General features: G+C 42.9%; 2 protein-coding genes across 3 annotated transcripts in view; one reads left to right on the top strand and one right to left on the bottom strand.

The window, feature by feature from the left end:
• Positions 1 to 14: 14 nt before the first annotated feature.
• RPE (ribulose-5-phosphate-3-epimerase) lies at positions 15 to 1,861 on the top strand. Of its 2 annotated transcripts, none has more exons than XM_010087834.1 (4): positions 15 to 175; positions 479 to 613; positions 777 to 863; positions 1,309 to 1,853. In XM_010087834.1, exons 1-4 carry the CDS (start codon positions 38 to 40, stop codon positions 1,429 to 1,431), a joined length of 483 nt encoding a protein of 160 aa, XP_010086136.1. In that variant the 5' UTR covers positions 15 to 37; the 3' UTR covers positions 1,432 to 1,853. The 2 variants fall into 2 exon arrangements, with proteins under 2 accessions (XP_010086136.1, XP_010086129.1); XM_010087827.1 differs by having other exon boundaries at positions 38 to 175; positions 407 to 613; positions 1,309 to 1,861.
• Positions 1,862 to 6,166: 4,305 nt separating this feature from the next.
• Positions 6,167 to 15,789, bottom strand: part of KANSL1L (KAT8 regulatory NSL complex subunit 1-like) — a 58,482-nt gene continuing 48,859 nt past the window's right edge. The window contains 5 exon segments of the mRNA XM_010087816.1: positions 6,167 to 6,614; positions 7,215 to 7,296; positions 7,298 to 7,357; positions 8,879 to 8,991; positions 15,348 to 15,402. Of these exon segments, the coding sequence (XP_010086118.1) occupies positions 6,366 to 6,614; positions 7,215 to 7,296; positions 7,298 to 7,357; positions 8,879 to 8,991; positions 15,348 to 15,402 (559 nt within the window). The 3' untranslated portion in view covers positions 6,167 to 6,365.

Here is a 15,789-nt window from a genome sequence, read left to right as displayed (position 1 = left end):
CGCGCCGGCTGAGGGCCCCCGGCCCTGCCCCGCAGATATGCACATGATGGTCGCCAGGCCGGAGCAGTGGGTGCAGCCCATGGCTGTCGCCGGGGCAAACCAGTACACCTTTCACCTGGAAGCGACGGACAATCCCGGGGCGCTGATTAAAGACATTCGGGAGAACGGGATGAAGGTGAGGGAGCGCGGGCTTGGCGTCACGCTGCGCTCAGTTTAACCGACTGATGTGTTTCTGGCAGTGAAGACCCGTGGCTGCGGTTTCGGGTGGTCAGAGATTGGCACACGCGGCCCTAACACTCTGTGCGTGAAGTCAGTCTTCAACTTTAATGAAGAAAATAAAGAATCTTTATTTGAAGCAGCCCATTCTTATGGCACTTCCACAGACGTGTAATTAGTTTCCCGGGAGCCTGTACCCAGCTCTAGCTGCCCCTTGCTGTCATCCCGAGGTGCAGTTGGGTTTGACTTTCCTCTCCTGCAGGTTGGCCTGGCGATCAAGCCTGGCACCACAGTTGAACACTTGGCACCTTGGGCCAATCAGATAGACATGGCTTTGGTGATGACGGTAGAACCTGGATTCGGCGGGCAGAAATTTATGGAAGACATGATGCCAAAGGTAAACCAAGTTTCTCTCTCCTTATTTCCTTATTTATTGAGTTTAAAGCTAATTAACAGTATGTAATGTAGTGGTGAAGTGAGTAAACCTTGCCTGGTTGTGTAAGAAGCTCTACATAGCTGAGCATGGATCTCGGTGCCAACCTTTTTATACCGTTTCTCAGGTTCAGTGGCTGAGGACACAGTTTCCCTCGCTGGATATCGAAGTGGATGGAGGAGTTGGGCCTGACACCATCCATAAGTGCGCAGAGGTAAGAGGCTTCATTCTTGAGCAGTCACCGTGCCAAGAGACTTAATCATCCCTTGGAAAATAAAGCTGAGGAGAATTGCATTTTGACCTGTTGTTTTCAGAGGGAAGAGTAAAGCACGCTTAGAATCAAAACCCACTTGAGGTGTAATCTTCTGCCTTTGTTAATAGTGGCTACTGAAACCTCCCCTAAGCTAGAGAGGTGGTTTTTATTCTTGTGTGTTGAGGTAACGAGGAGCAACGATGAAGAAATTACCTATTTGGGGAAGAGCTGTCTTTTCTGAACTTGGTTTGTGATTGTAGTCAAAAAGATACATTACCTATGTACCACAAGTAGTGCTTGTTCACCCACCAGCCTAGAATTCACTCCTTACGTGTTTTACAACAAGAAAACTCTTGAAGAAGTGGATCTGTTCCATGTTACTGAGTGGGTGTTTAATGTCTTCCAGGCAGGTGCAAATATGATTGTATCTGGCAGTGCTATTATGAAGAGCGCTGATCCGAGATCTGTGATCAATCTCCTGAGGAATGTGTGTTCAGAAGCAGCTCAAAAGCGCTGTCTGGATCGATGAGACCTACCAAGCAGCGTTCAAGAAGGCTCTGTGCGTGCAGGAGAACCCTTGTTTCTCATGTGTAATGGAGGACTGGATGAATGTTAAGTTACGGAAACTTGTTGCTGCTGAACAGAGGAATCATTCCTTCGCTGCAATGAAGCAAGCAGCAGTGAAACACATTCTGTTTTTCTTTCAGGGTTGGCAATGCAATGGTTTGAACCTGTCTCGTAATTCTGTGGAGGCTAATTTTATGGCACAACCTGTAACGCTGACTGAATTGAACCAAACTTCAGTCAGTTTTTTGCTTGCTAGAAGAGTGTAGCATCACCACAAGCCATCTCTCTTGTGGAAGACTAATCAAACTGCCCTCTGCTGTCTGTATTTTGTCATTTGATCTGTGCATTCCTACAAAATTTTTCCAATAGCTACATTAAACACCCTTGGTGTGGTAAGTCTCTTTTAAGCTGATTGTCAAAAATGAGTGGTTTGGGGAGTAAGTTTAGGAAAAATGCTGTTTAAGAGGGCTAAAAAAAAATCCCACAAGTGTTAGAAATGTTCCAGTTTGCTTTTACTGCACAGAAGTACTTGAACTATGTAAGTCAAGCATCAAACAGGTCAGTGCAACATCTTTACCAGGTTACAAACTGGGAAATAGCTTCTTATGTAACTTTCAAATAGGCAGTTAAGACAGCTGTGGCTGAAATTCCTCGAAGTGACAGGCTTCTAAGGAAGAATGTTGCTTTAAAACCCTATAGATAGTTAAAAACACTTGAGGTGCAGCCTCCTTAGTTTGGAGATATGCCCTAGTAAACGATTCAGATAGCAACATACAGGAACGTTACCTACTAAAGTGATTTCAGCATATGTAGGTGAAATGCACTGCATGGAGATGGTGCTGTAAAAGGGCTTAACACGCTCTTGGTTATAAAACCAAATAGTTTTCATACCTTCAGTTTGCCTGTGCTGACTTCCCTGCCCAGCCTGTTGGGGCATGTGAAAGGTGAGTTATAATCCGCTAGAGGAAGACCTGGGCAGGTCATTTGAGCTAGACCTGCCTCCCATGGCTCTGCTTAGTATTGCTGACTCCTTTAATATTTCATGGTATTCATTTTTCCCTTTAAGTTGTAATTACAGAGCGTTGCAAAGAGCCTGCTGCCCCAGGGGAACAGGCCAGAAGGCTCAACAGCTACCTGCCCCCAGTCTGTTTCCACAAGGCCAAAGTCAAATCTGTTTGCAGCAAAGCTGGGCAGGTATCACCTACCAAATGCTGAGGCAGTGCTAGGGCTAGTTCAAACAATGTAGACAAGTGTCTGAAATGGCTAAACTGGTTTTTTTCCTGTGTGGTTAACTGTGGTCTTTGTTTCCTGTTTCCACTTGCAACCCCATTTGAGATCTAGCAAAAGAAAAATGGAGGCATATGGATCTACTGCGTTGAAGACGTCTTTCAGAAGAGGTTTGCCAAAGGAAAGCTTGGCTAGGAAAGGTAATGGTCCACATGGCTGTTAGATGTGTTAAAGCAGCTTACTCGTAAGAACATGTGTAGAGTCTGATAGCATGTGCACAGAGAAACAGCCACAGCTCTGGTATCTAACCTGCAGGCCAAGCAGCCACAAGCTGGCTATGAAAATGGTAGTTTAAAATTTGAAGTGTGGCTTTTCGTGCCGTTGAAAGGGTAATCAAACTATTTCTGCCCTTTTTTTTTTTTTTTAAATTAAATTAAATTGGGGGCATGGATGTCCCAAAGTTATGCTGGTTAATTGACAGTACTATGCTTTGTTCTGAGTGTGGAACCATATAGTTTTCTTTCACAGGTTGTAGTCGCTTTGTCATTTTAAATCTGGTAGTTTGCACTTCCACAGACTCTCAGGTACTTGTTCATTTAATGCTGAAGACTGTTCCAGTATTTTTGCCTCTGTACATTAACAGCAGTAATATCTTAGGCTCTGTTTTGGCCTCCCCTCCTGTACTCAGTAATGTAACCCAACAACAGAAGAACCACAGCTGCAGGACTTGAACCAAACGCTAACATGAAAACTGAAAGAGCTGCTTGCATGGTACCCATAGGGCTGAACAAACCCCAGGACCGTTAGCTGTTGCAATATTCTGGTAAAGCAATGTTTCAGCAATAGGGGTGAGCAGACTCTGGTGATATAAAGTGACACAGTCTAGAGCAGTCCAGGGTGATCGTGTAGAGCAAAGGCTCTGCACTGGAAAAAAGGATAAAATAAACTGATCTAGCCCAGTAACACTGGGCTTGGACATGTGCTCCACAGGGTGGTACAGTGCACCTCCCCGAGCAAGATAAAACAACTGCAGTAGATGCACATAGAGCTTAATTTTAATAGTGCTTAGACGTTTGTATTTGTACTTACCTTCCATTAAGGTCCTGGATGCGGAAAAGCATTTATACCCTTATAGCAGCAGGGAGCAGAACATAAGTGGCCTTAAAAAAAGGTCTCAGTTGAAAATGGTAAACCAAACACAAGGGAACTGGCCTGCTGTGTGAAGCTGCAGCACCCATGTTTCATGGGGGGGGGGGCTTTGCTGCCTTTTTATTGCCTTGTGAGACACTAGCTGGTTCCCATAATGGCTGACAAAACATCTAAAGAAGGGATGAAGAAAATGTGTTTACTCTTGTTCGTATTGATAACCGCTTGTGCAGCCCCTGCACCTGGCAAGGTAACAAGCAGCTGCTTTAGACAAGCACACTGGGGACTGACCAAAAAGCAACACAATGGTTCAACAGCACCCCATAGCTGGGAACGGAACAGCAGCACAGGAGCACCGTTACAGTCCACCAGGGTGGCCAAACTTGGTCAATCCAGCTCCTTTCGCACACATTTTCTTTTGGCCTCGTTTTAACACCCTTATCCCCCACCCCATTATATAGAAAAACTCTCCTCTTGCGCCTTCCTGTAAAATGCTGGATTGCATTTCCATTTTCTGATGGCACCTTCAGGACACGTAAGGCAGCTGGTCTGCTTGGTCTGTCTCATCTCTTAAGTGGCAGAAGCTGCTCATAGTGCCCCAGGGCTCAGACGGAGCAGGAAGCCCTGACCTTGGAGCAAGGTTGGGTGAGAGCTGGTCGGCTCAGCCATTTGAACGAACGGATGCAGGTATGGAAAAGACCTGCCAAGCATTTCAGCCAGGGAACTTCCAGAAATCTTTTCCCAGCAGTGGGCACACATGCAGGACAAGAGAAGTAGAAAAATCCACGTCTGTACAGAGATGCTGGGGGGACCTGAGCCTCACAGCACCAGCACAGCTTCAGTACGACAGCAAAGCTTAGTGCCACTGCCGCTTCGGTGTGTTTGCAAAACCATTCTTGGGCCAAGCAGGTCTCTGTGCCAAGAGGAAGTGTTACTGCTATTTCTTCACTTCTAAAAGGCCATCAAATTCAGACTATGTACAACATATATATATAGAAATAACTTTTAATTAAAAAAACCAACCTTGCATCAAAGATTATTGTATCAGACATTGACGCAAGATTCAAGTTTAAGACAAACCAGTGTTAAAAAAGTGTTTAAAAAAATAATCAGAATGTGCAATAAACTACAATGTAGCTATAGGTTGTAGTGTTGAAATTTTACTGAACTGTTTTCAGATGACCAGTGTGTAATTCCTGTCGTTTTGACCAACAACAAAAAAACCTGACACTAAAACTGGGTCATCTATCCAGTGCCATTCCAGATATTACACGTGGAAAAAAATTTTTTGCACAAAACCAGACTCTTATAAAATTACCTTCAACTGTCCTACACAGAAAAACTGCCTGTTGATGGATTATAGCTACATTCAGTGTTTAATCTTTGTTAATACTTCTTGAGATTGCAGATACATTCCAAACTACGCTATTTAGATGGAAGTTTAAACAGCTTGCTTTTGTTTCCTCACTGTGAATTTGCTGGGAAATTACAAATCTATCTGGAATCACAATGGAAAGCTTTGGGGCTTTTTGTTTTATTGGTCTTCTGGACAACAATCATCTTTTAGTTTTCAGCTAGTCACCAAATGTTGGCATGCTTACGAGACTCTTACAAGGCACTGTACAGAAATTGTAACAAGACTTTGTCTTTAACATATCAAAGCGACGTATTATGAGCCTCATTAGCTACTGAAGGACTAAGGACGTAAGATGACCCAAAACACAATATTCCAAGAGCTGCGTCATTGATTTGACTCAACTCCTCTTGCCTTCTGTTTCTCTATACCCACACGACTGAAGCAGAAACCCTACTTTCTGAGTAGCAGATATATCGACTAGTGAAATGCAGTGGGCTATTTCTAGCTTATTGCTTGAGGACATCTATATGAAACATGCCCTGGCACTACGGAGAGCTGAGTACAGATTGTAAGCTAGATGCAAGTCTTCCAGAACATCTGCTTTGAAACTGCTGCTTCTCACCCACCCTTATCTTAGGCATGGGTTACATGCATGCATTTAGAGAGGCAGATTTTTGCCCCACGGTCATGCCACACAGGAAAAGAATCTGAGGCTATTATTTCTCCCCACTATCTTTTCAAGTAGTTTTTCTGTGTTCAGTTGAAGTTGTTGGTTAAGGTAGACAGCATATCCTGCTGCACCAGAATCCTCTAGAACCAGAAATGCATTTGAACCCAAACAGAACAGAAAAGGATGATTATTAACAAATGTGGCAATACGACAACAGAAAGTGAATGGTGCCAGCAATTTATGTGCGCCCACTCCCGACACTGGGAATATTAGACTTCCAGCTTGAAATAATTACTTTCTCTTGGGGTTCAGGAAGAAGAAAGTGTTGTCTTTGGGATTTATCCTGCCTGTTACAAAGCAAGAAAGAAAATATATTATATGCAGCTAACGTACAGGTTTTGAATTGTGCTGTCACATGCTGTGTGAACAAGAGAGATTTTACCTTACACTTTTCTCCACCTTAATTGGCTTTCTTAATGAACCACATTATTCCCTGTCACCTTTGTTTTCTCGTATTGCTGATTCCCAGGCAAACATTTTTGCAGTCTTCTGCCTCTTCGGTAGATTGTTTTCTCAGTGGATGGCCATTGTCTGGCAAACCAATGGGTGCGCATGAAGTACAGGGAGAGTCGCTGGGAAAAGCTGCACTTGACATTTCAGTCCGATTCGTTATTTGATCTTGGCACAGTAAAGCTTCTACCTCTTCATCTTTTAGTGGAAAAACTCGAAGTTCCCACAGCCCAGACTGAAAGGAATCAGAAGGGTAGGAGTGAGGGTGGAAAAAGAGAAAAGAGGGGGAAAAAGGATTGCAGTTGAGTCTGAACTGTGCAGAATGATCTGCTATCAAGTAACAAATGAGTGTCTTTCCTTACAATGTTTGCAGGTCTCTTCAGATAAAGAATACGACACTGCTAGGCACCAGCTGTCAATGTAAGCTGGCTTCATATGGTTTTGAACCAGTAACAGAGCTAGAATTGAACAGGCACAGCACAAGAAGGGGGAAGCTCTTTTCAATGGTGCCAGACCATCAGGATAGCTGACCCCATAACAATCAGCCACATCTGGAACCCTGGCCAACATCCCCAAACCCAGGCCTGCCATACTTGCCTCTAAAACACGTGCCATGAGTGCTAAGCAATGATATTTTTACCTGTTGACAAATCTTGGGCTTTATTTATCTATCTAGTTCTACACAGGAGCGCTACATTCAGTCTACGTGAACTAGGGTGACAGCCTGAGGTTCTGATCAGTGAGACAGGAGTGTATGCTCAGGTTCTTTGTTTTCAGTTAGAGATGGTGCTCGCTGAAGACCTGACTGGACCTGGAAGCTATCCAGAGCACCCACCTTCGCTTCCTGGCTCTCCCTGCAGAGTTGTGTGATCCCTGAACAAACAGAGCTGTGGGCTTCCGAAGTCAAGTCTTTTTTTTAGGTGGTCTTTCTGTACCGAATCTTGGCTGTGTCGTCCGTCGGCATTTTTGCTGTAAGATCTAGCACAGGGTAGGAGACGAGAGTCTTAAGAGCTACTCCCTGCCCTTGCACATCACCAGGAACAGTTTAGATTTTCTTTTCAAAGCGTTCGGTGTCTCCATACGTACTACCTACATTCTACTTATTTAAATCAAAAGAGCAGATGAAAACACAACATCATTGTCACCAGCCAAAGCAAAGAGCACTATGTGGAGGAGCTAACCAGATAAAACAGGGCTGGAACAGGCACACTCTGGCTGCAGAACAACTGGTGGCCGGTCCCATTCCTGTGCCTTGCTCCACATGCTCACCAGAATGGTAATTTTGGACAGAAGTCAGTGAGCCGTGGGCTGTTTCCACTCAGGGGAACACAGCATCATTCGCAGGAGCCTGCAGAGTCCAAACTGCGCTCTCAGCAGACTGTGCCATGGTAACTTGAGAAGAAACAGCAGGTCCTGGGGCTCCCCCTTCCCACCTCTGCTCTGGCCTCATCTCCAAAGCAGTCAAAGTAAGTTAATAAGATTAAAAATTCTGACTTAGCCTTTAATGCAGATTTGAACTAGATTTACAATACTGGCACATATCGTAAATGCCAGGTGGAAGGCTGACCTTGCTCGTGTCAATCGCAGTTTTGCTCCTGAATTCAAATAGCAGTAAGATTCCAGGGACTCCACTGAGTTTCAAAGCTAACAGCACACACAGAACTTGTATTTTTCAGTATACTTTCTAAAGTTTTTTGTTTAAAGTTCAAAAATACTTTACAATATAATTCCTTAATGTGGTTTAGCTCTAATTTTGTCCTGCATTAAAAAAAGCGCTCTCTTTGCATATATATAGTCATAGTGTCATGGTTCTCTTTCAGCCATGAGTAGACACAAGCGTATGATAAATAGCAGAAAAAGCTGTCCTAAAATTTATAGGATACTTTTTGTCCTATCAGAATTTGAAGCGATTTATGGGAATCATTTTCCCAGAGCCAAACTGCAGGTACAGCTTTATGATGCTTGCTCTTGCACTCACCACTTCTTGCAAGACTTTTAGGGTTGCTATTTAATTTTGATGTGTTTTGCGCCAGACAGCAAGCCTGTGATAATTAAACTTTTTCGCACAATGACTTCTTTAAGGATAAGGTCCTTTGCACAGCCCAGGATCCTTCAGTAACACGTCTCTGAATGCTGTGGACTTTCATCTGAGTCAGGTGAGTGCAAAAGGGCTTATGTTACGCTTGGTGACTGAAGTAATAATAACTGGGAGTGGCACAGGCTAGCAGAGCTATGCGTTCAGAATGGGTGTAAGATTTTTATTCACTAATACCAGGTCACTAACATGCCAAATTTCTGTAAGTATGCATGCTTTAGAACTGCACAGCCTTCCCTTTCCAGCCACAAAAACCAAACACACCTGGTACTGCTCTTGATGAGTTAATTAATAAGGGGTGCCCTCATTTTCAAACTTCTCTGTGAGGGCATTTTTGAAACTGTTGCACCAAGAGCTGACACCAGCGGTTCAATAGGAACTCTTATCAAAGTCAGTACACCTGCCTGCTATTCCTCCGGGGCCAGCGGCTCTGCTCCCACAGCGACCACCGCGCTCGCTCTCTCTCTTCATACTTTGTGTGACGTAAGGAAAAAACTTCATCTGACAGATCTTCTAGCTGTAACAAAATACAGGGATAGCTGCTGCTGTAATTATGAACATCACTAGAAACAAAAGGCAGAAAATATTATATAGAATTCTGCAAAGGTCTGTTCACCAAATGAGGAGGCAACACAGTGCGTGCTTGCAGTATAAAGGTACATCAGAATACGTGCATTCAGCTTACGCTCGCTAGAGCTCTAGTATATGGGATGCTGTTGCTTTCATGTCATTTCTTTGTATGTCTGTGGCTGCTCTGAAGGGATACAGAAATTATACCCCCCTCCCCCATGCAACTAACACATTTTTCTCTATGGTGAGAGGCAGAAAATTAAAAGGACAAGTATTAATTTGCAAATCAAGGCAGTATTAAAAGCTCAAAATAAAGACAAGCAAAAATTCCACAAGTTTCCAGACTGTTTTAGGAGGAGACTGGGAGACAGCAGGATTTGCAAGGTGTTCTTTAAGCACAAAGAAATGGGTCTGAGATCGCCAAGGACGTAGATAGCTCCACATTGATTGAGAGGAACTTGGCAAACCTGAGGTGCGGCTTTTTTTTTACGAAACCAAGCAGAAAATGGTTTCTGCTTTGAAGAGGAGACTTTCTTAGCAAATTATTTGCATGACCCTGGTACAGCCTAAAACAGCCCTAATGTAAGTACTTTTAACTGCTCGTAGTCAAGCAAGAGACAGCTTTTTAGGTAAAACTCCTCAGATGTAGCCATTGCGTCTGACCTTCACTTTGCAAGAGCCATGTTCATTTTTCCGTGGGCAGCACCCCAATAAGTTTGTTCCTTAGACATGGCTGGGTGACGAGCGCTTTGCTGCGCTTCCCCCTTGCTCCCGTGATGGTGGGGCGAGCTCTGGGCTGGACCCCTCCAGCACAGCTCAGAATTATTTCAAAGTGCTCCAAACCATTCAACCTCTTCAAAGTTCACCTAAAAAGCTACTGTTGGTGAGAGCATACGAGTGCTGCAGCCATGGACTTTATGCCAGCCACCCCCAAAAGCACAGAAATTCTAGGAATGAACAATTTCCAGTCATGGGAACTATGAAGCTGCACTGCCTCATCCGTCCTGGACAAGAATTACAGCAAGAATTGGGCGGTCATGGAAAATAAATTGAATTTTCTATAAAGCAAAATCCTTGGTGTTGTTATACAAGTAACAGATTCTGTCTTTCCAAGGTCAATGATGTCCAGCGTGACAGTGAGCCTTTTATGAACTACAAAAGTGCTGTTCCCTCAGGGAAAATTCAGGATTCAGTGTCGTCCTCATCACAAGGCAAAGCACAGAGTGCTGTGTGGAAGAGCTAACCGGGTACAACAGGGCTGGGACAGGCACACTCTGTGTGTGGGTCTCTGTGTGTTGCTGTGACACTCTCTCTCCACGCGTGCATGTATATGCATCTATGAGAATCCCTATGTGTGTCTGTGACTGTCACTATACGTGTGTGTCCATGAGTGTGTGTTCCTGTCCATAAGTATTCATGAGTGTCTGTGACTGTCTCTGAGTAGCTGTGAGTGTCCACCAGTATCCACACCTGTCTGAAAGTATCCATGGGAGTCTGTGAAGGTCTGTAAGTATCTCTGAGTGTCAATGAGTGCCTGTGACTGTCTTTAAGTATCCAATTAGTGTCCATGAGTGGCTGTGAGTATCCGTACCTATCCGTGAGTATCCATTAGTGTCTGAGTATCTGTTAGTGTCCATGAGTTACTGTGATTACGAGTGTCCGTAAGGATCCGTGCGTGTCCGTATCTGTTAGTGTCCATGAGGAGCCGTTAGTATCCATGAATAGCTGTAAGTATCTGTTACTGTCCATGAGTATCCATTAGTGTCTGTTACTGTCCAATATTATCTGTGATTATCCATGAGTGTCTGCGAGTATCCATAAGTATCCATTAGTGTCCGTGAGTATTCATAAGTATCTGTTAGTACCTGTGAGTGTCTGTACCTATCCCCAAGTACCCATTAGTGTCTGTAGTAGCTGTGAGTGTCCATAACTATAAGTATCTGTTAGTATCTGTGAGGAGCCGTGGGTATCTGTTAGTGTCCATTATCATCTGTGATTATCTGTGAGTATCTGTGTCCTCAGTTAAGCTGAGACAGAATTAACTAGCTGGGAGTGTCCAGGAGTATCCATTAGTCTGTATCTGTTAGTGTCCATTATGACCTGTGAGTATCCATGAGTATCTGTGAGTGTCCCTAAGTATCTGTGAGTATCCGTTAAGTATCCATGAATATCTGTGAGTATCCGTTAGTAACTGTGAGTGTTCCTGAGTGTCCATGACTATGTGTGTGTGTTCGGGAGTGCCTGTGTATATCTGTGAGTGTCTCTGTCTGTGTGTTTCCAGGTGTATCCGTGAGTGTCCGTGAGTGCCTGTGTGTCTCTGAGTGTCTGTGACTGTCTGTGTGTGTGTCTTCAACCATCTGTGAGTAGTTGCGAGTGTCCGTAAGTGTCTGTGAGTTTGTGTGTGTACTTGTGAGTGTCCACGGGTGTCCGTTTCTTTCTGTGGGTCTGTGAGTTTCTGTGTGTGTGTCTGTGAGCTGCCCTGTTCCTCCTCAGCCCAGCACCCAACAGGAACCTTCAGACAAACAGGCCTGCCTTTTTTTTTTTTTGCCTATCTCATGACTGCCTCTTGGAGATTCCCCACTGCTATTATTTATTTATGTTAAACACAAACCACTTTGTTAGCGGCTGTTTTCCCTTCATGCAAGTCAACTTAATGGGTTTCCTCCTCTCTCTGGCATTCACCAGCTCTGTCACTTGGATGGCGTCACTACAGGGCTGCATCTCAGTTCAGATTCTGTCCTTCCAAGGTCAATGATGTATAGCGTTAAAGTGAGAATTTTATGAACTACAAAAGTGCTATTCCCTCAGGGAAAATTTAGGATTTTTTCTGTGTGCTCAGATTTCCTTTGAAGTGGAAACAAAAGATAATTCTGAAAGAAAAACTTAGACTTTGAAAATACTTTTCTTAGCAAATTGCCAAAACTTTTCATGCTGGGAAGAAACTTCATTTTTAACAAGCTTCCTTTCAAAAATCAAAGTCCACATTCCTCTCCCAACTGAAGAGTTTTGAAAAATACAGAAATAAGCCTTACTGTTCCTTATTTCTTCCACCAACTTTAGGTTCATTTAAAGTTGCTATAACTGGAGAAATTTGATATTTTTTTTTACCCCCCACTAAAGTTAGTTTGAAAAAGGGCAAAAGAACTCTCATTCCTCTGTGTCTGGATCTGGCAATGATGTTGAGAGGAAAAAAAACTATTAGGAAGGCCTGTTTGTTAGGCATGGCTAATGATTTCACTCAAAGAAAGAGACTTAAAGCAAACTAAGATTTGGATCCCCCCATTGCATCTAGTTAAGCCACAAGACACTGTACATTAATGTTGAATAGCACCAGGAATATTTCTGATTCTCAAAACAACAAAGTCTGTGTTTCAGTCTTCGGCTTCATGGGAAACACTGAGTCATAAGCCATGAAAACACTTAGGCAAAACTAACTACATACAGAATTATTCCAAACTATTTGTCATTACTAAAACAACTACAAAATACACTTGAACATCACAACTATACCTTGCCAGAAACTTTAACCTGGAGAAAACAAATTAAAAAGAAAATAAACCAGGAAAACCTGTGCCACACCCTCCCATGCTTTAAGGCAGTAAGAGACTGCAAGTTCATACATGCAAACCAGGAAACTCAAATGATCTATTTCCAAAAACTAAATATTTTTTTAGAGCAAATAATAGAGCAGACATAAATACTAGATTAACTTGTGTTGCCCAACTGTTATGTTCTGCAAGGTAAAATTTCCAGAAACAAAAATTAGGCACTGAAAAAAGGTAAGCTTTTTGTAATCAAATAAAGGCACAGCGAATAGGTGTGATTTGCAGAAAGTGCTGAGTTCCTCTCCTTGGAGGTGTGGCTCCTGTAGAACATGACAAATTGGGGACCCTACATTTTTTTGTAACTTGTGGAAACTTTGGGTGCAAGTGTGTTGCACAGATACAGGTTGTTGCATTGAAAGCCTTTAAATGAAGAAGAGAGAGAAGGAAAAAAAAATCTCAAGTGGAAAAAAATCCCTAACCCCTGGTTGACACAAGGACAACTCCAAAAGTTTTAAATTTAGCCAAGCAGAAGATAGGCAGAAAAAAAACTATTCTACAGTACCAACACAGGCTGCTATGCAGTGGAAAGCAAAGATAAAGCTTACTTTATATGAAAGCAGAAAGTATATTTTGTCCTCTCTTGTCCTTCACGGATGATCTACTGAAGCTTGCCTTGATTTCTGTATGAGGAGCACTTTTAAGAGTATCAGAGTGAGTGCTTTTCTGCAAAAAGGTAATGCTGCCGTTTTCTCCTGTCTTTTTTCAAGCTTACTCAGTAACAAATCTAACTCAGCCTGAAACCTAAAGCAAGGAAGTGGAAGAATTAAGATCAGCCGACCACTTTTTCTCAGTACTCTGAGAAACATCCAAATCAATTAACGTGATCCTGAAAGAAAGGGGGAAAATTGGCAAACGATGATTTAGGCAAACAAGATCTTTAGGATTTTTCTCTTGTCTGACATCTCTGTGCTCTCATTCCACCCAGCCGCTGCCAGACAATACAGAAGCAGCGGACCACAGCAGGAGGCCAAGCTGCTTTATTGTTAACTCAAGTTACTTCCTGGCCAAAGGATGAATCATACGGGATCAATTAGTCATGCCAAATACAAATGTACTAGGAGGGCTACTAAATGAGCGATTAGCCCATGAGCTTCCCAGAGAGACACCTTGAAGTCCCTTCAGAAAAATACAGCAAAAGTACATAAGGCAAGTCGTCTGTATGGATCTGAAACCTAAACAAGAAATCTTCTGAGTTCTCCAAGAAAGTCCCTTGAAGCCCTGAAGGCAAATCACTGTTGAAATTCTTTTTTTTTTCCCCATAGATGCCACAATGAAGAGAGAGCAACGAACAGTAGAATCTCAAGGGACAGTGTGCCCTTGCTGCCTTATTAGTTATTTTCCAAATGGTTTAATTAAATATCCTTACATACACAGCAGAGACAGAACCAAACCAAAAGGCAGCGGTGGAGGTGACATAAATCTGACCACCAGACTTCACAAGAATTTCTTAAGTGCATGAGAAAAGGCAGGGACAGAGGAAGGTTATCTCTTCCTTCCAGCCCAAGAGTATGCTGCCAAATGAGTGCAACTACACCAGGTAAGGACCTGAAACCATGACGGTCTCTGAAAGATTCATTTCCATGGAGTGTGCAGCTACAGACCTAGTAAAAACCTGAGGAAGCTTTATGGAGAGTGTATTTTCTACCGCAAGGAAGTGGCATAATGATTTAATTTGTTCACTGTGTTAAGCATAAACACCTGTACTGCTACCCAAATGCAATCTTTTTCTACTACTACGGCACCTAAACCCTGGTTGTAAAGATTCTCTGAAAAAGACACTCAAGAACAGATATTGTGGATTAAGGTACGAATACAAGTCCTACAGTTCCAAAAGTTGATCATGGCGTACAGCAGAGACTGGAAGGAGATTAGAGATGTCCAAAGGACAGCAAAACTGGCAGGTTTCTGGAAAAGGAGCCACAAAAACATTGAAAGGACATAAAACTAGCCTAGGGACCAGACCTGTTGGTACATTTACACTGGGGTTAGGAAATGCCTCAAACCCCTCATTAGGGGAGAAAGGGAACCCCAGCTGTAAAGTCCACAGACATTCCCTGGAAGAAAAAGGTAGATTCTTATGTCTGGAGGAAGCAACAGTAGCATATGATGTGCAAACTTAGCTCAACAGGCAAGCAGGAAATGCTGGAGGTCACATTGTTCCTGACAAAGCAGAAAGAAAAGTTTGCTCCCAACAGGAGGGCTGCAGGAAAATGAACGCTGAGAAGAAAACTGAGGAAACCCCCTGGGCCCATGGGCAAATTACCTCCTGAAGAACAACCGGCCATGGGAACTGGCCATCAAAGAACAGGATGAGAGAGGACAGATGCTATAGCACAGGTTGCCTCGAAGAGACAGTGGCACTGGGAGACCCAGCATCACAACGCCCAGGAGCAGGGGACGCGGAGGCCTGTCAAAGGGACCCTTTGGGGTGCTGACTGTGCCAGCAGCAAGGGACAGAGAGCCAAATGAACAAGTGAACACTGGTTATTAATGGAGGTAATCACATTCCTGTCATCCACCATAGGGTTGAGTAGACACATTTTCACAATCTTATACTTAATACTTTATTTTTGAAATTTGAAACTTACCAGGATTTGCATGAAGTCAGTGACTTTGGAAAATAAAACACTGATTATCCCAACTATGTATTATATCTAGTTTAATTAACAACTGGTAGTTTAATTAAAATACAGCCTACCTCTTCTTCATCTGTAGGAGATCTTTCTAAAGGTTGTAATTCAACAACTCTCCAGCTAGAAATGAGACAAGAAAAGTCAAATTAATTTTCCTAAGTGCTGTTTCATTATTTTAGCAGAAGAGACCACTCTTCTGTTTCTACACTGTTTCTTCTGTTAGTTACTCCCTCTTCACCACTGCTTCTGCTTCAAAATTTCTTCCAACTAAAATAAAATTTAAGGTGCTGATAACAGGAAATCTAGATTTTCCTTTCCCAACCCAGTATATAACCTCTCCTTTTCCCAACACAATCTTTAAGCTATCCAGTAGTCTTAATAATATTTTTAGCTTTAAAGACAATATAAAAGCAAATACAAATTACAATATTTAAAATACGGAACAATTGCATTTAGCCATTTCAGGCAATTTGCTCATAAGCCACTGAACTACAGCATAGGAGATCA

Source organism: Pterocles gutturalis, unplaced genomic scaffold, assembly GCF_000699245.1.
Source record: "Pterocles gutturalis isolate BGI_N339 unplaced genomic scaffold, ASM69924v1 scaffold16161, whole genome shotgun sequence".
Classification (NCBI taxonomy): Eukaryota; Metazoa; Chordata; class Aves; order Pterocliformes; family Pteroclidae; genus Pterocles; species Pterocles gutturalis.
The sequence above is the reverse complement of the archived record's forward strand: the minus strand, read 5'-3'. Positions and strand labels throughout refer to the sequence as shown.

Bases quoted from the DNA above. Each gene is read 5' to 3' on its own strand.
- RPE (XM_010087827.1), top strand. From the start codon at position 38: ATGCACATGATGGTCGCCAGGCCGGAGCAGTGGGTGCAGCCCATGGCT. The intron at 176-406 runs GTGAGGGAGCGC...GTTTCCCGGGAG, and splicing joins TTCGGGAGAACGGGATGAAG to CCTGTACCCAGCTCTAGCTG. The intron at 864-1,308 runs GTAAGAGGCTTC...AATGTCTTCCAG, and splicing joins CCATCCATAAGTGCGCAGAG to GCAGGTGCAAATATGATTGT.